Raw genomic sequence first — 16531 nt, forward strand, 5'->3', positions numbered from 1 at the left:
CCCTGCCCTACCCACCCACCCTCCCCTACCCACCCACCCACCCTCCCCTCCCCCACCCACCCCTTTCAACTTTCGAGACGTGAACATATGCTGTACAAGTCATTGTTAATTTTCTGCTTTAATCCTCGTTACACTGTGTCTACTTAAACAGTTTCAAAAGTTGCTTTATTCAGTAATATTTCCTTACATTGGCCCGGTAAGATATTTGGCTGTAGTATATGTTATTTGAGGGTGATCCACATTGTTCAGAGTATCAGTTGTCCATTCGTTCAAGACCCGTGGCTTACCCATGTGTACCTGTGTATTTATGACCCTTGGTAGACAGTGTAAATATACACGATATCAAATACGTGTAGGTACGCGTGAATCTTCAAAAGCCACTTACAATGAGAAGAATGGATGGAATTTGCGTAAAGATAAGAGACTTAGTGAAACGAGATAACAGCCAAGTGATCAAACCTATAGTAACACATTTTAATCCAATATCAATTGGATTTGAGTAGATGAAACAAATTAAGACATCGGAGGTCCCTCGACCTTTCAATGCTGGTTGGATATATGCTATTCTAATAAAACACTCTTAAATTATTATTGCATTCAATGGTAGTCTCGAAGTTTAGTAACAATCCTGTAAATTTATACGCTCTGGTAACAACAGAGAGTAGCTTTCTGAAGGTATACAATACCGCAGAATTGCGTATATGACATATTGAACCCATTGTCGGAATGAAAGTCCCTAAAATGCATGGGACCAATTGAAGTGACAATCTTTCTAAATCATAATTCAGTCATCATCATGATTACTCATATTGCTCACGAGGACTGAAACGGTGAGTTAAGTCATTTCGGGAATTGGTTGGTGAAACTATAGTAGGTCATAGATTCCACAACCAGTGTTGCATGACGAATGGGTAGGGTGGAGTACTATGCAAACCTTTTACCTGTTTTGGCCGGTGGGTACATGATATAGTGTCCTTCGTCAGCAGGTTGTTTGGTTGGTACACTGGAGAAGCCAGTTGGCAATTTCCATGCTCATAGCGACCTCGCAAAGTGATGAATTTGGTGTGTAAGTCAATGGATCCCGCTCGAGCGATTTATTGCGACGGTACGACACCTGATGATCGGCAGTCGTATTCATCATTTCAATGACATCTGTACCCCCCCCCCTTGTCCCTTCTAGTATGCTAAAAGGCCAAATAGTAAACTCACACACGCTTAATATGCTTCCACATGCAAGTTACCGTTACCCTAAAAGCCTCCCCCACCCTCTTCTTTTTCTTGTTCACTGGAATGTTTGTTCAATTTTCTGGTTGAACCAGCCTCAATGTCTGAAGCAAATGGCCAGCATTTCCTGGAAAACACTTTGACATTTCCGCACCATGCTGTAATTGGAGGGCATATAACTATAATGACATTTAAGTCTACTGAGGTATACCAACGTTATGACGGACTCTTCTCGTCTCCTTCACGTCAGTTTGATTTCTAGGAGAAAATAAACATTTAGTACTTTGCTTTTTGTGATAAAGAAGCGGCAAGAAGAGAAAAAGGGGATAACAAATAGAGAGATGGGAGGATTTAATCTATTCTCTATTTAAACCCCTTCCCCGTGGCCAACTTCTAAATTATTGTAACTCGTAATGGGACGTAAGCAGTGTTAGACTTGGATGTTGTTGTTTTACTGAAAAACATGTTTCGTTGAGATGAAAATTAAACTTGAAATCCCTTCGAGGGTATTAGAATGTAACGTCTGCTCGAGCTTTGTGGTGTTTCGTCTCTTGTGTGTGATGTTAGACAGTTAAAGCAATTATGCTTGTTGGTTGTAAATATATTGCTTGTCTTATTATTGTAAAAATTATTGCAGCTTGGCAATATACTTTTGTACTATTTGCTATTTAGGCTACGTGGCTAATCATATGTTCCTTTCATAACTTATACGTTACCTTTAACCTGTGCATGTTGGGCTGTGTTCGTTTAAGCGTATACACTGTATCATAATCCTTCAGCATTAGCTCCACATTATCGCCCGCCCCCCCCCTCATCCCCACCTCCATCCTACCCAAACTAGAAGAATTTGCATAAATCCTACTTTGGCCATACTTACCTTGAGAATTGAAGGGTGTCATTTAGGCTCGTACTTACATTTTGATGGACTGTAGACCATTCAACATAATTGCTTTTGTGTACAGCTCAGCCACGTTTTTAAATGACATGTTTGGCGCTTGACAGTACCCCTTTAACGATTAAAGGTTTATCAATCAAAGTGAGGTACTTGGTAAACTGAATCGATGAAGCTCTTGAAGAGCAAAAGGGAAGGATGGAGAAAGAGAGAGAAAGGTGGAGAGTGGAGAGTGGAGAGGGAGAGGGAGAGGGAGAGGGAGAGTGAAATGTTCTGGAAACTTGAGACTTGTAAGTGTTCTCATGCAACATCGCTAGAATGTATTACACATTTGTCAAGGGTAACTGCTTTTGAATTTCGTTCCGTTTTTGTCCTATGAAATAAAGGTTAAGAGATCATTTTTGAGAACAGTGCCTTGAGCAGCTTACTTGATTCGCTGGCAATATGTCAATGAAATTGATACGAGGCGATGCCTTCAAATGTTAAGTGAACAATTAGAGTGTTTAATCATTAATGGATCCCCCAAAAGGATCAAAGCGATACACCAATGATGTTAAAACATATAGGACGTACGTCATTTGTAACATCAGTATGGCCGTTGTCCTTTTGGCGTTCCGTAATAGTAATCTAGTCATATATTTGCAGGTACTGATTCGCGAATATAATACAGTTTACGTCACTATAACGATGTTGTCCGTGCTACAAAACAATCGTTTCACGTCACACATATAAGTATGTCATACTAAGGTTAGATTATAGTATAGAACACATAAATATGCTTACTCCATGCCTTGAAATGACGGGTCTTTACTCATATTGCTGGACACCAGGGGCGCACTAGCTGGCCTTTCCGTTTACCGACTCGGAACAGGTGCGTTGCTGCGCCCGAGTTGCCGATGCCGCCCATTTCCTCCTCTTCGCTGCGACAGATGCCAATTTCATCTGAGGCACGAAATGCGCCGTTTGTTTGAAGGCCCCATACATCACAACCGATTGCAGTTTATGTCTCAGTCCGGCCCTGCTGCATGTGACCAACATTTAACGAGCCTTGAGACTAGGAATTTAGAATGAGGGGTGTGGTGGGGGTGGGATGGGATGGGTAGGATATCAAACTGACGGGGCCCTTTGTTGGAAAATTCTCGAGACAAGATGGTTGCTTCAGATTTGATTTGATTCGTTCCAAAGACTGCATTAGACCGAATTACAGACTGATGTGACTAATTTGTGGTCTTTGCAATGATTGAGTTTTAAATGATTCATTTACCTAAATTCAAATTAAAAGGTCGACATGAAGATGATGAAGGGAAGGATAAACTTGATGCGAAGTTTGAAACAGTGGAAAACAAATATTTGCATTTTCGTTAGGCTTACCGTACAGTTGAAACAAACACATAAAACAAAATAGAAAATAATTAAGTTTAGGCTAATAATCAATGACTTTTTTTACTACAGGATAATTAAAGGAACGAAATCATTGTTTGCAGTGCTTGATCTACCAGGTGAAGAAATATACAGTTTATCTCACATGATTCTCCCTTCGAAGTGAATAGAGATTTCTTAGCTGTGGCATTTTTGCGAGCAGATATATTCGGCATGTATATATTGACAGCTTGTAGACATATTTGGGGGTGAAAACAAGAAAGATTCTTCTAATATCAATACAATTATTATTTTAATATTTTACGAATAAATTTAAGTGCTCTGTGGATTTCTAACTGTTCCTATATAGCGTATCCCCTTTACATACGGTAATATATACAGAGATAAGAGTTATGGGCTTTCTGTTTAAATTCCATCAGTATTTGTCCCAAAAATATGCTAGAAAGTCTAAATAATGGTCACACATGTGCAACGTTTAATAAGCTTGCATTTCAATCCACTCCCAGAGTCTCTAATTTAACACTCATCAATGTATACAATGTTTATTGAAGTGCTTCGCTCTGTAGGAATCTCCAGGGAAGTATATAGAACCTAAGCCTACATTTGAAAAGTGCTTTTGTTTTGAAAAGCGTTCTGAAAATGTTTTGAAAAGCAACTTCTCAATTTTCTAACGGTCTAAACGTTTGGGGCCAATATACTGAAGACATTTTAGGTATTCACTTTTGGCCAACGTTAACTCCAAATGGATATTTTTCCATGTTTTTCATCACTTACAACAAAACAAAAACAAATCCTTCTGCCATCTTGATATGCGTTGAAATCTTACAAGGGGGTCTATATTCTCCAGTACGGTTGGTTCTCTCAATTCAATTGCGAGGCGAATACTTACATTATTTAAATACAAAACTTGATATATATATATATATCGTTCGGTAAGATATGTTACAAGCTGTAGTAATGTTGTTCTGATATCATGTATCTTATTATATACATAAAGTAGGCTAAGTGAAATTCTCTTGAGCCATCGAGATATATGTCATAACAGGCATTCGTTTAGAATCCTTAAAATGTATGTTACTCCCAAATATGACATGTATAACATGATACTTCGTGTCAACAAAACCATGCACCTTTTAGAAACATGTCGACTTGTAGATACAACTTAGATAGGTTCTATATTGTCCGAGTAAGGCCACTCAGTAAATACAAGATGATTTGTAATGGCTCCATAAACATAACGAAAAGAACAATTTAGAAGGAAACATAGAATTGATAATGACGAACGCGGGTGATGATGAATTTATGTCCAATCCGGCATTGATCAAACGGTGATCTTGAAAAGGGACGAGGGGTGGGGGAGGGGGGCGAGGACGAGGTTGGGCCCGTCTGACTCCCCGGCTGTCGTGTTCTGTCGGTGTACCAACAAAATACCGCTAATAGTTTTTCTTGGCGGGAAATTTACCCTATATGGCGGGAAAAGTTCAAGCTTTAGGCTGCGTCATGGCCATATTGTCGATGCCTTCCTTGGTGTCATACTCATCCCTTTCACGTTGTCTTGCTCTCACTGTTGTTACAACAACCTTAATGACAAGGAAAACGGCTGCGAGACAGACTAGGCATACTGAGATGATACTGTTCCTGTCTTCTTTGTCCCAGTTGTTAACGATCACACCACAAAGGGCCCAAATGAGCACTGGCCATGGCGCGAAGAACCAACGAAGATGTTTCTCGAGTGACGTCACCTCGAGCAGGAAATACCCGACAGCAATAGCAGCTAAGATACACAATGAAATGGTACAAGATGTGTCCTGATCTTGACCTTGGAAGTAAACGAGCACGATGGAGAGGTTGATCATGGTGGCCACTGTGGTCCAGGTAGCGTAGACTCCGAGACCGTTGAGAAGAAAGAGACGGGTGAAGAACAGGTATTTCCTGAAGCAGAAGAGGTAAGACAAGGGTTTAACATCGGTCTATATGAGTCAAGGGTGAGGGAGGTATAGGTGTACATCTTGGTCGAGAACAATTAGTCTAGGCTAAACTAAGGAGAAGTGTCCCACTGTCTACCCCACACCGCTATGCCAGCAGTAGGCTTATGACGATGCCTATGGAAGTGCTATCCAATAACGTGTATCAAAAGTGTTTTGCACGCGAATTTGATGTATATGAAAGTTGCCTATGTAAACATTTGTTTACACCGATCATGAAATACGTTACAGACAGTAACTAGATCTTCATGACGTATATCGACAGTTAATTAATCGTGAATGCTCGTGACGTCATGCTTTTTCTATCGTAACGTCAGCCTTACTTTAAGCGGCAACGTATTGTATTTTTCTCGGCAATTTAACCGTTGACACGCACGCGCGACATTATTCGTCCAAATGACGTCATACTATAAGAAACATTCTTACCTGCCACGAGGTCCTGTTAGCTGGTACCGGTAAAGACTGGTCATCCAACAAAGATGGCCGATACAGATGAAAAGCGTTATTGCTATGGTCGATATAACGACGAGAGCCCAGACCAATTCCTCTCGATCGAAGAGAAACAACCATGTGATATTCACGCAGAGGTTGAGGGAGTACACTGATAACAGTACAGGGGAAATAATGGGGGGATCGGCGTATATCGGCGCTCCGTGATCACTCTTTACGCAGATGATCACATGGGCGTAGACTATCCACACCAATTGCCAGACATAAATTACACCCCAGATGATGAAGGTAAATCCAGCTGGATTGATGTTTGTGTCATAGTTGTCGGATGTTCCTCCAGTGGTTCCAGTAAACCATGCTGTGGATATGGAGGAAAAACGGTTTATGTATAGATCATATATAATTAAGTATTGTTTAAATGTATTAGTGCGATATCCGTTAAAGATTTAGGGAAGGTTAGGTGGGTGAACATCATAAGGATGCGGTGTGGTGGTCGGGGTGTTTAAGCAGCACATGGGAGGGGATGGGTACCTTGCTTTTGTATTTGAGCAATACATACATATTAATATATTTATATATATGTGTGTATATGTATATATATATATATATATATATTTATATATATATATCTATATTTATATATCTATATTTATATATATATATATATTTATATATATATATATATATATATATATATATATATATATATATATATATATATATATATATATATATATATATGAGTGGCGTCTATCTTGGCGCAGAGTGCTCTATGTCTGGTGGACAGAGATGGGTATAGATGAAAAAAAGTTGAGACTAGTGGAACACTAGTATAGTTGTTACTCAGAGTGTGTCACGCCTTGAGCGATCATCAGAAAAATAATGATAACATGACCAACGGGGAACTGGTTTGTTAACATATTTTTTCTTCAAAATTATCAAATGGAGTATTAGAATGAATTTGAAAGAAGACATTAAAGAATCTAATAGTTCAGACATAATTTAAAATTAACTCACGTATGGCTTCAACTTCTCCGGCGCCTGCGAGACCATTGATAAATAGAGTGAAAAGAAACATGAACAGAACGAATATTATCATAAATATATACAAAGGATCGTGATATTTCGCCGCCATTTTGAAAGCAAATCTTCTTTGGACAAGGTATATACTAACAGCTTATTTTTCTTTAATAAGTATAAATTGCTGTTGGCGATCTCCGTTTGATGTCAAAGTAGAAAAAGACAGATAGATAATTTAGTCTTTACAAAGCGACTGCAACGCTTATAATGGTATCGGAGATTGGATGGAATCCGCTTAAAAGTTATTGCAACAGTCTTGAGGTCAAACTAGCTTTGGAAATCATTAACAGACTAGGTAAATTGAATAGCCTGGTTGCTTAGCTGTTGGCATTGTATATACTTATCAAACATGGGAAGATGGAGAGGTAAGGGTTGGTACGTGATTAGACCCGTTCAGCTCCACATGAATCAGATAACGTGTAAGGGGTACAAGAAATAGTTCACCAAAAAAACAAGGGGAGGATAAGGGACAACGATGGATTGGATAAGTAAAGAGAAGTTTTCCCGTCAGTATGAGATTGACGTAATGCGAAACGTTATTAGAGGAATGTTTTTGGCACTGAGTACAAATATGGAGGTAAAACCTCCATGGTACAAAGTACTGAATGGATGTAGCTTAATTATTGGACATTTATGAAATTGCCACCTACTACACGGAAGGGTGGAGCGGAGGGCGGTGGCAGAGAGAGCCTGAGAGAAATATTGGTGGGGTGGGTGGGGGATGTTATTGATGGGTATAGATCTTGTCGATAAATGATTTAAATAGCCAAGCCAGTTTTTTTTCAATAACTAGTGTTCTTGCCATTCTCTTCTTTTATTGCTATAATTTGCATCGTCAGTTTAAATTGTGTTTCTCCCAAGATGGTGTCTTTATATATATATATATATATATATATATATATATATATATATATATATATATATATATATATATATATATATATATATATATATATATATATAGACATATATATATATATATATATATATATATATATATACATATATATATATATATATATATATATATATATATATATATATATATATATATATATATATATTGGATATACATATATATGTATATTTATATACATATATATATATATATATATGTAGATATAGATATATAGATAGATATAGCTATGTATCCGTACATACACACATAGGGAGAAATTATTGGGTAATAAGATCTACCAAGCTGCGTAAACTGAAAATAAAAAATAAAACTAATTAACCACAAAATCCATTCAAACGTGTCATTAGACTTGTATTGTCCTGCAATAATAAATGTGAAAAGATCTACCGAAGTCACGCACTGGGTAGTTTATACGAGTCATACCAATCCTAACAGACAACGTAAAACAAGACAGGTAATATAGAAGGAACAAAGAAAGGCAACAAGGGATTACGGGGCAACTATGTAAGGATAAAAATAGCTATTAGCCTACTTTTGGAGTCATTAACTCGGATCACGAAAGAGAAAAAAAGATAACAAACAATCCGTAGTTTAAAAGGCAGGGAGAACCAGGCACAGTTCTTACAAGATATTCACAGAAGTAACAAGTTCGTATAAATAACGCGCAGTGCTGAAACGTGAACGAAACGCTTGCGTTATTAATTCCTTACTTTGTTATTTTATTTTCTTTGGGGTGGGGTTGGGGGTGGGGGTGGGTGCGGTGCAGGAGCTGCGCGTAAGCTAAAGTTTATGATACGACTGTCGCGAAGTTTAGGCCACGATAACGGCTTCTGTAGTAGTAATCTGTTCATTTTTTACAGATATAGGTCTTTTCCTTGGAAGTGATCATTATGATAGCAACGGAATGAGCACATTATTGGTGGAATGAAACACCCAAGCTAAACCATGGGGTCAGTTCGGACTTGGTGACGCTATGCTTGGTTTCCGCGATAAACGTGGGATCCTTTTTTTTTCTAGGGCTTGTTTTTGTGTTTCAGTTTTGACAATGAAACAGTTATGCATAACTGAGTTACTTTTCAATATGATGCCATGGTGTTAAGTCGATAAGTATCGCATATTTTAAAGTCATGGGTAATGCCAGGTGAAACATTTTGTAGCCGTATTCAGGCCTAACGAGAATGGGTCAAGATGTACAATGATACAGTACAGGGGTATATGTATACACATCATACTTCCGAAAGATTCGTTAGATTAACAGAGAACATCAGCAAAATATCCATGCGGAAAACTCATCTTTCAGACCTCTAGTTTATACCTATAGAGAAACTAATGTAAAATGAACTTTTAGGGCAAGAAAGTACTTGGTGATTTCTATACCTGTAGCTGAGAAGTACACACATACTGTTACTTGTCATTAAGCCTCTGAAGAAGATCCTGCTAGGATCGAAACGTCAGGCCAACTTACTTTTACACATTCTCCTACACAGGCTCTCTAGTGGATAAGCAGTTTGCTAACAATTTTATTTTATTTTAAGTACACAAATATTTTGAATACCTCCATACTTACGCAAGGTCGGCTTTGTATGCCAAATATTTGTAAGCGGTTCAAGTGTATTTGTTTTATGATTGTCTATTTACCAAAACAAACGTATGACTTTGTGAAATAAACTTCTGTTATGAAACATGGGACCCGGCAACGGTTACATCACGGCATCGCTGTGCAGTGTTGACGCCTTCGTGCATACATCCAAATCTGTGCACACTTTCTGCTGTGCACAATTTCTATATTACATAACATATAAAAAAAAATATGGCTTTCGAGCCTATCAAAGGGGGAATATACAAGTTGTTTTTCAACAAGGTGACAATGTTTAAGCATAGGTGTATAGGCAAGGAATTGATCCGACGAATAGGACGTGATTGGGTGGGGGGGGGGAGGGAGTGGGGTGGCTGAGGGTAAACAAAAATCATGTATTTTTCGATTTAAATCTTTTTAGACAGATGCATGAATTAACAGATTAGCTAAATGGTAAATTTTCTATTTGGAGAGAAACTTCTTCCGTCATTTTTGATGAATTTTTTCATGGAATTCGTAGTTTTTAGAAAACAGCGTAACCACATACGGTGGGAACACAGACGAAAAGGAACACAGACGAAAAGTCAGAAGCTTCTCACCCCCCCCCCCCCCTCCCCACCTCCTCCTCGCTACACCACCCTCAGTTTTCTTCACCCCAATATATATCATTTCCCGCCAAAATCGATGAATCTGTTCATACTGGACGGTACGCTTAATTGGCCCCTGTATCTGCATAATCGGCCTATATACCAACACAAACGGAGGGTATGGGAAGGGAGATTGTCCCATTTCGAATTTGTTAGGGCCTATACTAGAATAATAATGCAGGCACAAACTTTCGCCTTGCGCATTTCCTTTATGAAGTTGCATGAAATACGAGGCGAATACTTACATTATTTAAATACAAACTTGATCTATATATCGTTCGGTAAGATATGTTACAAGCTGTAGTAATGTTGCTCTGATATCATGTTTCTTATTATATACATTAAGTAGGCTAAGTGAAATTATCTTGAGCCATCGAGATATATATCATAACAGGCATTCGTTTAGAATCTTTAAAATGTATGTTACTCCCAAAGGTATGACATGTATAACATGATAATTCGTGTCAACAAAACCATGCACCCATTAGAAACATGCCGACTTCCAGATACAGCTTAGATAGGTTCTTTTTTGTCCGAGTAAGGCCACTCAGTAAATACAAGATGATTTGTAATGGCTCCATAAACATAACGAAAAGAACAATTTAGAAGGTTACATAGAATTGATAATGACGAACGAGGGTGATGATGAACTTGTGTCCAATCCGGCATTGATCAAACGGTGATCTTGTAAAGGGACGAGGTGTGGAAGGGGGGGGCGGGCGAGGACGAGGTGGGGCCCGTCTGACTCCCCGGCTGTCGTGTTCTGTCGGTGTACCAACAAATACCGCTAATAGTTTTTTCTTGGCGGGAAATTTACCCTAAATGGCGGGAAAAGTTCAAGCTTTAGGCTGCGTCATGGCCATATTGTTGATGCCTTCCTTGGTGTCATACTCATCCCTCTCACGTTGTCTTGCTTTCACTGTTGTTACAACAATCTTAATGACAAGGAAAACGGCTGCGAGACAGACTAGGCATACTGAGATGATACTGTTCCTGTCTTCTTTGTCCCAGTTGTTAACGATCACACCGCAAAGGGCCCAAATGAGCGCTGGCCAGGGCGTGAAGAGCCAACGAAGATGTTTCTCGAGTGACGTCACCTCGAGCAGGAAATATCCGATAGCAATAGCAGCTAAGATACACAATGAAATGGTGCAAGATGTGTCCTGATCTTGACCTTGGAAGTAAACGAGCACGATGGAGAGGTTGATCATGGTGGCCACTGTGGTCCAGGTAGCGTAGACTCCGAGACCGTTGAGAAGAAAGAGACGGGTGAAGAACAGGTATTTCCTGAAACGGAAGAGGTAAGACAAGGGTTTAACATTGGTCTATATGAGTCAAGAGTGAGGGAGGTATAGGTGTACATGTTGGCCGAGAACAATTGGTCTAGGCTTAACTAAGGAGAAGTGTCCCACTATCTACCCAACACCGCTATGCCAGCAGTAGGCTTATGACAATGCCTATGGGAATTCTATCCAATAACGTGTATCAAAAGTGTTTTTCACGCGAATTTGATGTATATGAAAGTTGCTTATGTAAACATTTGTTTACACCGATCATGAAATACGTTACAGACAGGAACTAGATCTTCATGACGTGTATCGACAGTTCATTAAGCGTGACTGTGAGTAACGTAATTGATGTTGATCGTGACGTCATGCTCATTGATTGTGACGCCATCCTTACTGTTAGTGGCAACGTCTTGTATTTACGAGGATTGCGGCAATTTATTTGACATGCACGCGCGACATTATACGTCACGTCACAAGCATGACAAACGTAAAGAAACATTCTTACCTGCCACGAGGTCCTGTAAGCTGGTACCGGTAAAGACTGGTCATCCAACAAAGATGACCGATACAGATGTAAAGCGTTATCACTATGGACGATATAACGACGAGAGCCCAGACCATTTCCTCTCGATCGAAGAGAAACAACCATGTGATATTCACGCAGAGGTTGAGGGAGTACACTGATAACAGTACAGGGGAAATGATGGGGGGATCGGCGTATATCGGCGCTCCATGGTCACTCTTTACGCAGATGATCACATGGGCGTAGACTATCCACACCAATTGCCAAACATAAATTACACCCCAGATGATAAAAGTAATTCCAGGTGGAGTGATGTTTGTGTAATACTTGTCGGATATCCCTTCAGTGGTTTGAGTAAACCATGCTGTGGAAATGGAGGAAAAACGGTTAATGTATAGATCATATATATATATATATATATATATATATATATATATATATATATATATATATATATATATATATATATATATATATTGGTTGAGTGGCGTCTATCTTGGCGCAGAGTGCTCTATGTCCGGTGGACAGAGCGGAGTATACATGAAAATTAGTTGGGACTAGTGGAACACTAGTATAGGTGTGTCTCACGCCTTGAGCGATCATCAGACAAATGATGATAAAATCACTAACGGTGAAACTGGTTTGTTAACATATTTCTCTTCAAAATGATCAAAATGGAGTATAAGAATGAATTTGAAGGAAGACATTAAAGAAAAAAATAGTTTAGACATAAATTAAATTTAACTCACGTATGGCTTCAACTTCTCCGACGGCTGCGAGACCATTGATCAATTGAGTGAAAAGAAACAGAAACAGAACGAATATTACCATAAATATATACAAAGGATCGTGATATTTCGCAGCCATTTTGAGAGCAAACGTTCTTTGCACAAGTTATATACTAACAGCTTATTTTTCTTTAGTAAATATAAATTGCTGTTGGCGATCTGCGTTTGATGTCAAAGTAGAAAAAGACATATAGATACTTTAGTCTTTACAGAGCGACTGCAACGCTTACAATGGTATCGTAGATTGAATGGAATCCGCTTAAAGGTTGTTGCAACGGTCTTGAGGTCAAACTAGCTTTGGAAATCATTGACAGACTAAGTCAATTGCTTAGCTGTTGGCATTGTAAACTTAGCAAACATAGGCAGATAAAGAGGCAAGGGTCTGTACGAGATTAGACCCGTTCAGCACCCCAATGAATCAGATAACGTGTAAGGGGTACAATAAATAGTACCCGAAAAAAAACAAGGGAGGAAAACGATGGCTTGGATAAGTAAAGAGATTGTTTTCCCGTCCGAGAGATTGACGTTATGCAACAGAAACGAAACGTTATTGGAGGATTTTTGGGGGGGCACAAAGTACTGGATGGGTGGAGCTTAATTATTAGACATTTGTGAAAGCGCCAACTACTACACGGGGTAAAGGGTGGAGCCGGGATGGGGGGATGGCAGAGAGAGAGAGAGAGAGAGAGAGGGAGAGAAATATAGGTGGGACCAGGGGACTGTTATTTATGGGTATAGATCTTGTCGATAAATGTTTTAAACAACCATGCCAGTTTTTTTCAATTACTAGTGACCGATCTCGTCATTCTTTTCTTTTATTGCTATATTTTGCATCGTCTTGTAAATTGTGTTCCTCCCAAAATGGTGTCATTTTATATATATAGATATAAATATATATATATAGTGCCTGTTTTTGTATTTCAGTTTTGACAATGAAACAGTTATGCATAACTGAGTTACTTATCAATAGCATACCATGGTGTTAAGTCGATAAGTATCGCGTATGTTTAAAGCCATGGGTAATGCCTGATGAAACATGTTGTAGCCGTATTCAGGACTAACGAAAATGAATCAGGACAATGATACAGTCCAGTGGTATATATATATATATATATATATATATATATATATATATATATATATATATATATATATATATATAATATATATATATATATATATATATATATATATATATGAAGTGTATACACATTAAAAGTTTCATACTTCTGAAAGATACGTTAGATTAACAAAGAACATCAGCAAAATATCCAGAGGAAAACTCACCTTTCACACCTGTAGTTTATACCTAGAGAAACTAATGTAACATGAACTTTAAGGCTAAGAAAGTACTTTCTTAACTATATATGTAACTGAGAAGTACACACATATTTAGAATACCTCCATACTTACGCAAGGTCGGCTTTGTATGCCAAATATTTGCGGTTATATCAGCGGTTCAAGTGTATTTGTTTTATGGATGGGCAATTTACCAAAACGAACGTATGACTTTGTGAAATAAACTTCTGTTACGAAACATGGGACCCGGCAACGGTTACATCACGGCATCGCTGTGCAGTGTTGATATATATATATATATATATATATATATATATATATATATATATATATATATATATATATATATATATATATATATATATATATATATATATATATATATATATATATATATATATAATCTGTGCACACTTTCTGCTGTGCACAATTTCTATATTACATAACATATAAAAAATATGGCTTTCGAGTCTATGGGAGGGTTATATATATAACATTGTCGTTCAACAAGGTGACAATGTTTAAGCATAGGTGTAGGCAAGGAATTGATCCGTCGACTAGGACGTGATAAGGGGGGGGGGGAGGGAATGGGGTGGCTGAGGGTAAACAATAATCATGTAGTTTAAGATTGGAATAATTTTTTAGGCAGATGCATGAATTAACAGATTAGCTAAATGGTAATTTTCTATTTGGAGAAAAACTTCTTCCGTCATTTTTAATGAAGTTTTTTATGGAATTCGTAGTTTTCAGAAGACAGAGTAACCACATACGGTGGGAACACAGACGAAAAGGAACACAGACGAAAAGTCAGAAGCTTCTCACCCCCCCCCCCTCCCCACCTCCTCCTCGCTACTCCACCCTCAGTTTTCTTCACCCTAATATATTATTTCCCGCCAAAATCGATAACTATTAGTTGACCATTCCATCACAAGCGGAGGGTGTGGAAAGGGAGATTTGCCCATTTCGATTTTGTTAGGGCCTGCTAGAATAATAATGCAGACACAAACTTTCGCCTTGCGCCTTTCCTTTCTGAAGTTGCATGAAATATTACAAGATTTCTTAAAACATCTAGTATCTATATACAGACGGTATTTGGTGAAAACTCTTTTCTCATATAGGCTTTAGGAGACACCGCACGTATTTGGAGCTTTGTTGTTGTTGTTGTAAATCTTGAACGTTCGCACTGTCCAACGACAAGTGCATGAAACTATGAACTAGTTGTCGCATTGAAGAAATTACTCGTGTAAACAGAGAAAATATGTCCAAACTGTAACGGGGTGCAGTAATGTAATCAAAGTGTTAGCTGGGGACGCTTATCCTGGATGTTGAAATTAAAGATTTTTAATCAAGGCAGTCGTGTCTCCTTCTTTTCGTCACCTTCGTTAAAGTTGCATTTTACGTTAGGTTGTAAGTTTGTAACGTTCCAACCCAGTCCACTGCATGTGCTCTCTGCACATAGAGTGGATACATCCCCGCCTCAATCAGAGCAAGGAATCTTCGTGATTGAAATATATTTGGTCTCCAGGTTAGAGAGATATTAACCATATAATCCAAAACGAGAACATTTTTTTGTTATGCAAAGCTAAGATATTAAGATATATTTTAATAATTTAGAAAAAAATTGTTAGTTTAGATTTAGCCAAACTATAACACATTCAGGGCAACAGACCAGCTTAAATGCAGCAATATAATTATAAACATGATCGACTCAGAAGAATTTTGGTCACGTGCCATAATCGATATTACAACTATAAGCCGTTTTAATTCGGGAAATTACATCATCTATATGAGAAGTGTTTATAATTAGTGTTGGTGATAGGAGTGTATATGATACTATATATCAGTGGCCGCGGGTCAAGGATTTCCCGAAAGGGGACAAATATCGGTAGTTACTGAAATGAACGACTGAAGGAAACATTTTGTAAAAAGTAAGTAATGCACAGGCGGTTAATCTCTCCTCTGTGTACTTTAGGCCTATATGATGACGGGCCTACCCCCCCCCAACATCCAACCCCCCCGCCCTCCATAAGTATCTGCCTCCCTATTTGTTTTTAAATGATACTGCCTACTCCCTACAAAAGCATTAGGCCTCTATTAAGAAAGAAGTCTAGCTTCGCCTCTGAATGTACGCGTGCTCCTTTAAGGTCGCATTTCGGTTTTTTCCTTTTTAAGTATTATTGTGTGTCGGTATTGCATGTATCTTGTAGACTTGTATAACTCTGGCGACAAAGAAAGGATGGAGTGGACTTAAGGAGAGGGATGAGATAGGGTTAGGGTGGGTGGGTATATATGAATGGTGTTGTAGAGAGGGATGAGATGGGATCAGGGGTGGGTGGGTACATATGAATGGTGTTGTAGAGAGGGATGAGATGGGGTTAGGGTGGATGGGTATATATGAATGGTGTTGTAGAGAGGGATGAGATGGGATCAGGGGTGGGTGGGTACATATGAATGGTGTTGTAGAGAGGGATGAGATGGG

The 16531-nt window shown here is 38.5% G+C and overlaps 2 protein-coding genes and 1 long non-coding RNA gene across 3 annotated transcripts in view; 1 reads left to right on the forward strand and 2 right to left on the reverse strand.

The window, feature by feature from the left end:
- Positions 1 to 4451: 4451 nt before the first annotated feature.
- On the reverse strand, positions 4452 to 7228 carry LOC139959535 (uncharacterized). The gene is made up of 3 exons (XM_071957240.1): positions 6949 to 7228; positions 5908 to 6289; positions 4452 to 5428 (listed from the first exon to the last, which is right to left on the reverse strand). The coding sequence occupies exons 1-3, from the start codon at positions 7064 to 7066 to the stop codon at positions 4978 to 4980; spliced, it is 951 nt and encodes a 316-aa protein (XP_071813341.1). The 5' UTR covers positions 7067 to 7228; the 3' UTR covers positions 4452 to 4977.
- Positions 7229 to 8671: 1443 nt separating this feature from the next.
- Positions 8672 to 13034, reverse strand: LOC139959534 (uncharacterized). The gene is made up of 3 exons (XM_071957239.1): positions 12715 to 13034; positions 11948 to 12329; positions 8672 to 11440 (listed from the first exon to the last, which is right to left on the reverse strand). The coding sequence occupies exons 1-3, from the start codon at positions 12830 to 12832 to the stop codon at positions 10990 to 10992; spliced, it is 951 nt and encodes a 316-aa protein (XP_071813340.1). The 5' UTR covers positions 12833 to 13034; the 3' UTR covers positions 8672 to 10989.
- Positions 11314 to 16531, forward strand: part of LOC139959539 (uncharacterized) — a 54863-nt gene continuing 49645 nt past the window's right edge. Inside the window, exon 1 of the long non-coding RNA XR_011790160.1 lies at positions 11314 to 11454. This is a non-coding gene — a long non-coding RNA (uncharacterized lncRNA). The remainder of the gene's footprint in view (positions 11455 to 16531) is intronic.

The sequence above is a fragment of the Apostichopus japonicus genome, chromosome 19 (genome assembly GCF_037975245.1).
Source record: "Apostichopus japonicus isolate 1M-3 chromosome 19, ASM3797524v1, whole genome shotgun sequence".
In the NCBI taxonomy this organism is placed as follows: domain Eukaryota; kingdom Metazoa; phylum Echinodermata; class Holothuroidea; order Aspidochirotida; family Stichopodidae; genus Apostichopus; species Apostichopus japonicus.

Excerpts from the sequence above, each read along its gene's own strand:
- LOC139959535 (XM_071957240.1), bottom strand. The coding sequence starts at position 7,066 with ATGGCGGCGAAATATCACGATCCTTTGTATATATTTATGATAATATTC. Across the intron at positions 6,290-6,948 it reads CGGAGAAGTTGAAGCCATAC|CATGGTTTACTGGAACCACT; the intron begins GTGAGTTAATTT and ends CCATATCCACAG. Across the intron at positions 5,429-5,907 it reads CTAACAGGACCTCGTGGCAG|GAAATACCTGTTCTTCACCC; the intron begins GTAAGAATGTTT and ends CTTCTGCTTCAG.
- LOC139959534 (XM_071957239.1), bottom strand. The coding sequence starts at position 12,832 with ATGGCTGCGAAATATCACGATCCTTTGTATATATTTATGGTAATATTC. Across the intron at positions 12,330-12,714 it reads CGGAGAAGTTGAAGCCATAC|CATGGTTTACTCAAACCACT; the intron begins GTGAGTTAAATT and ends CCATTTCCACAG. Across the intron at positions 11,441-11,947 it reads CTTACAGGACCTCGTGGCAG|GAAATACCTGTTCTTCACCC; the intron begins GTAAGAATGTTT and ends CTTCCGTTTCAG.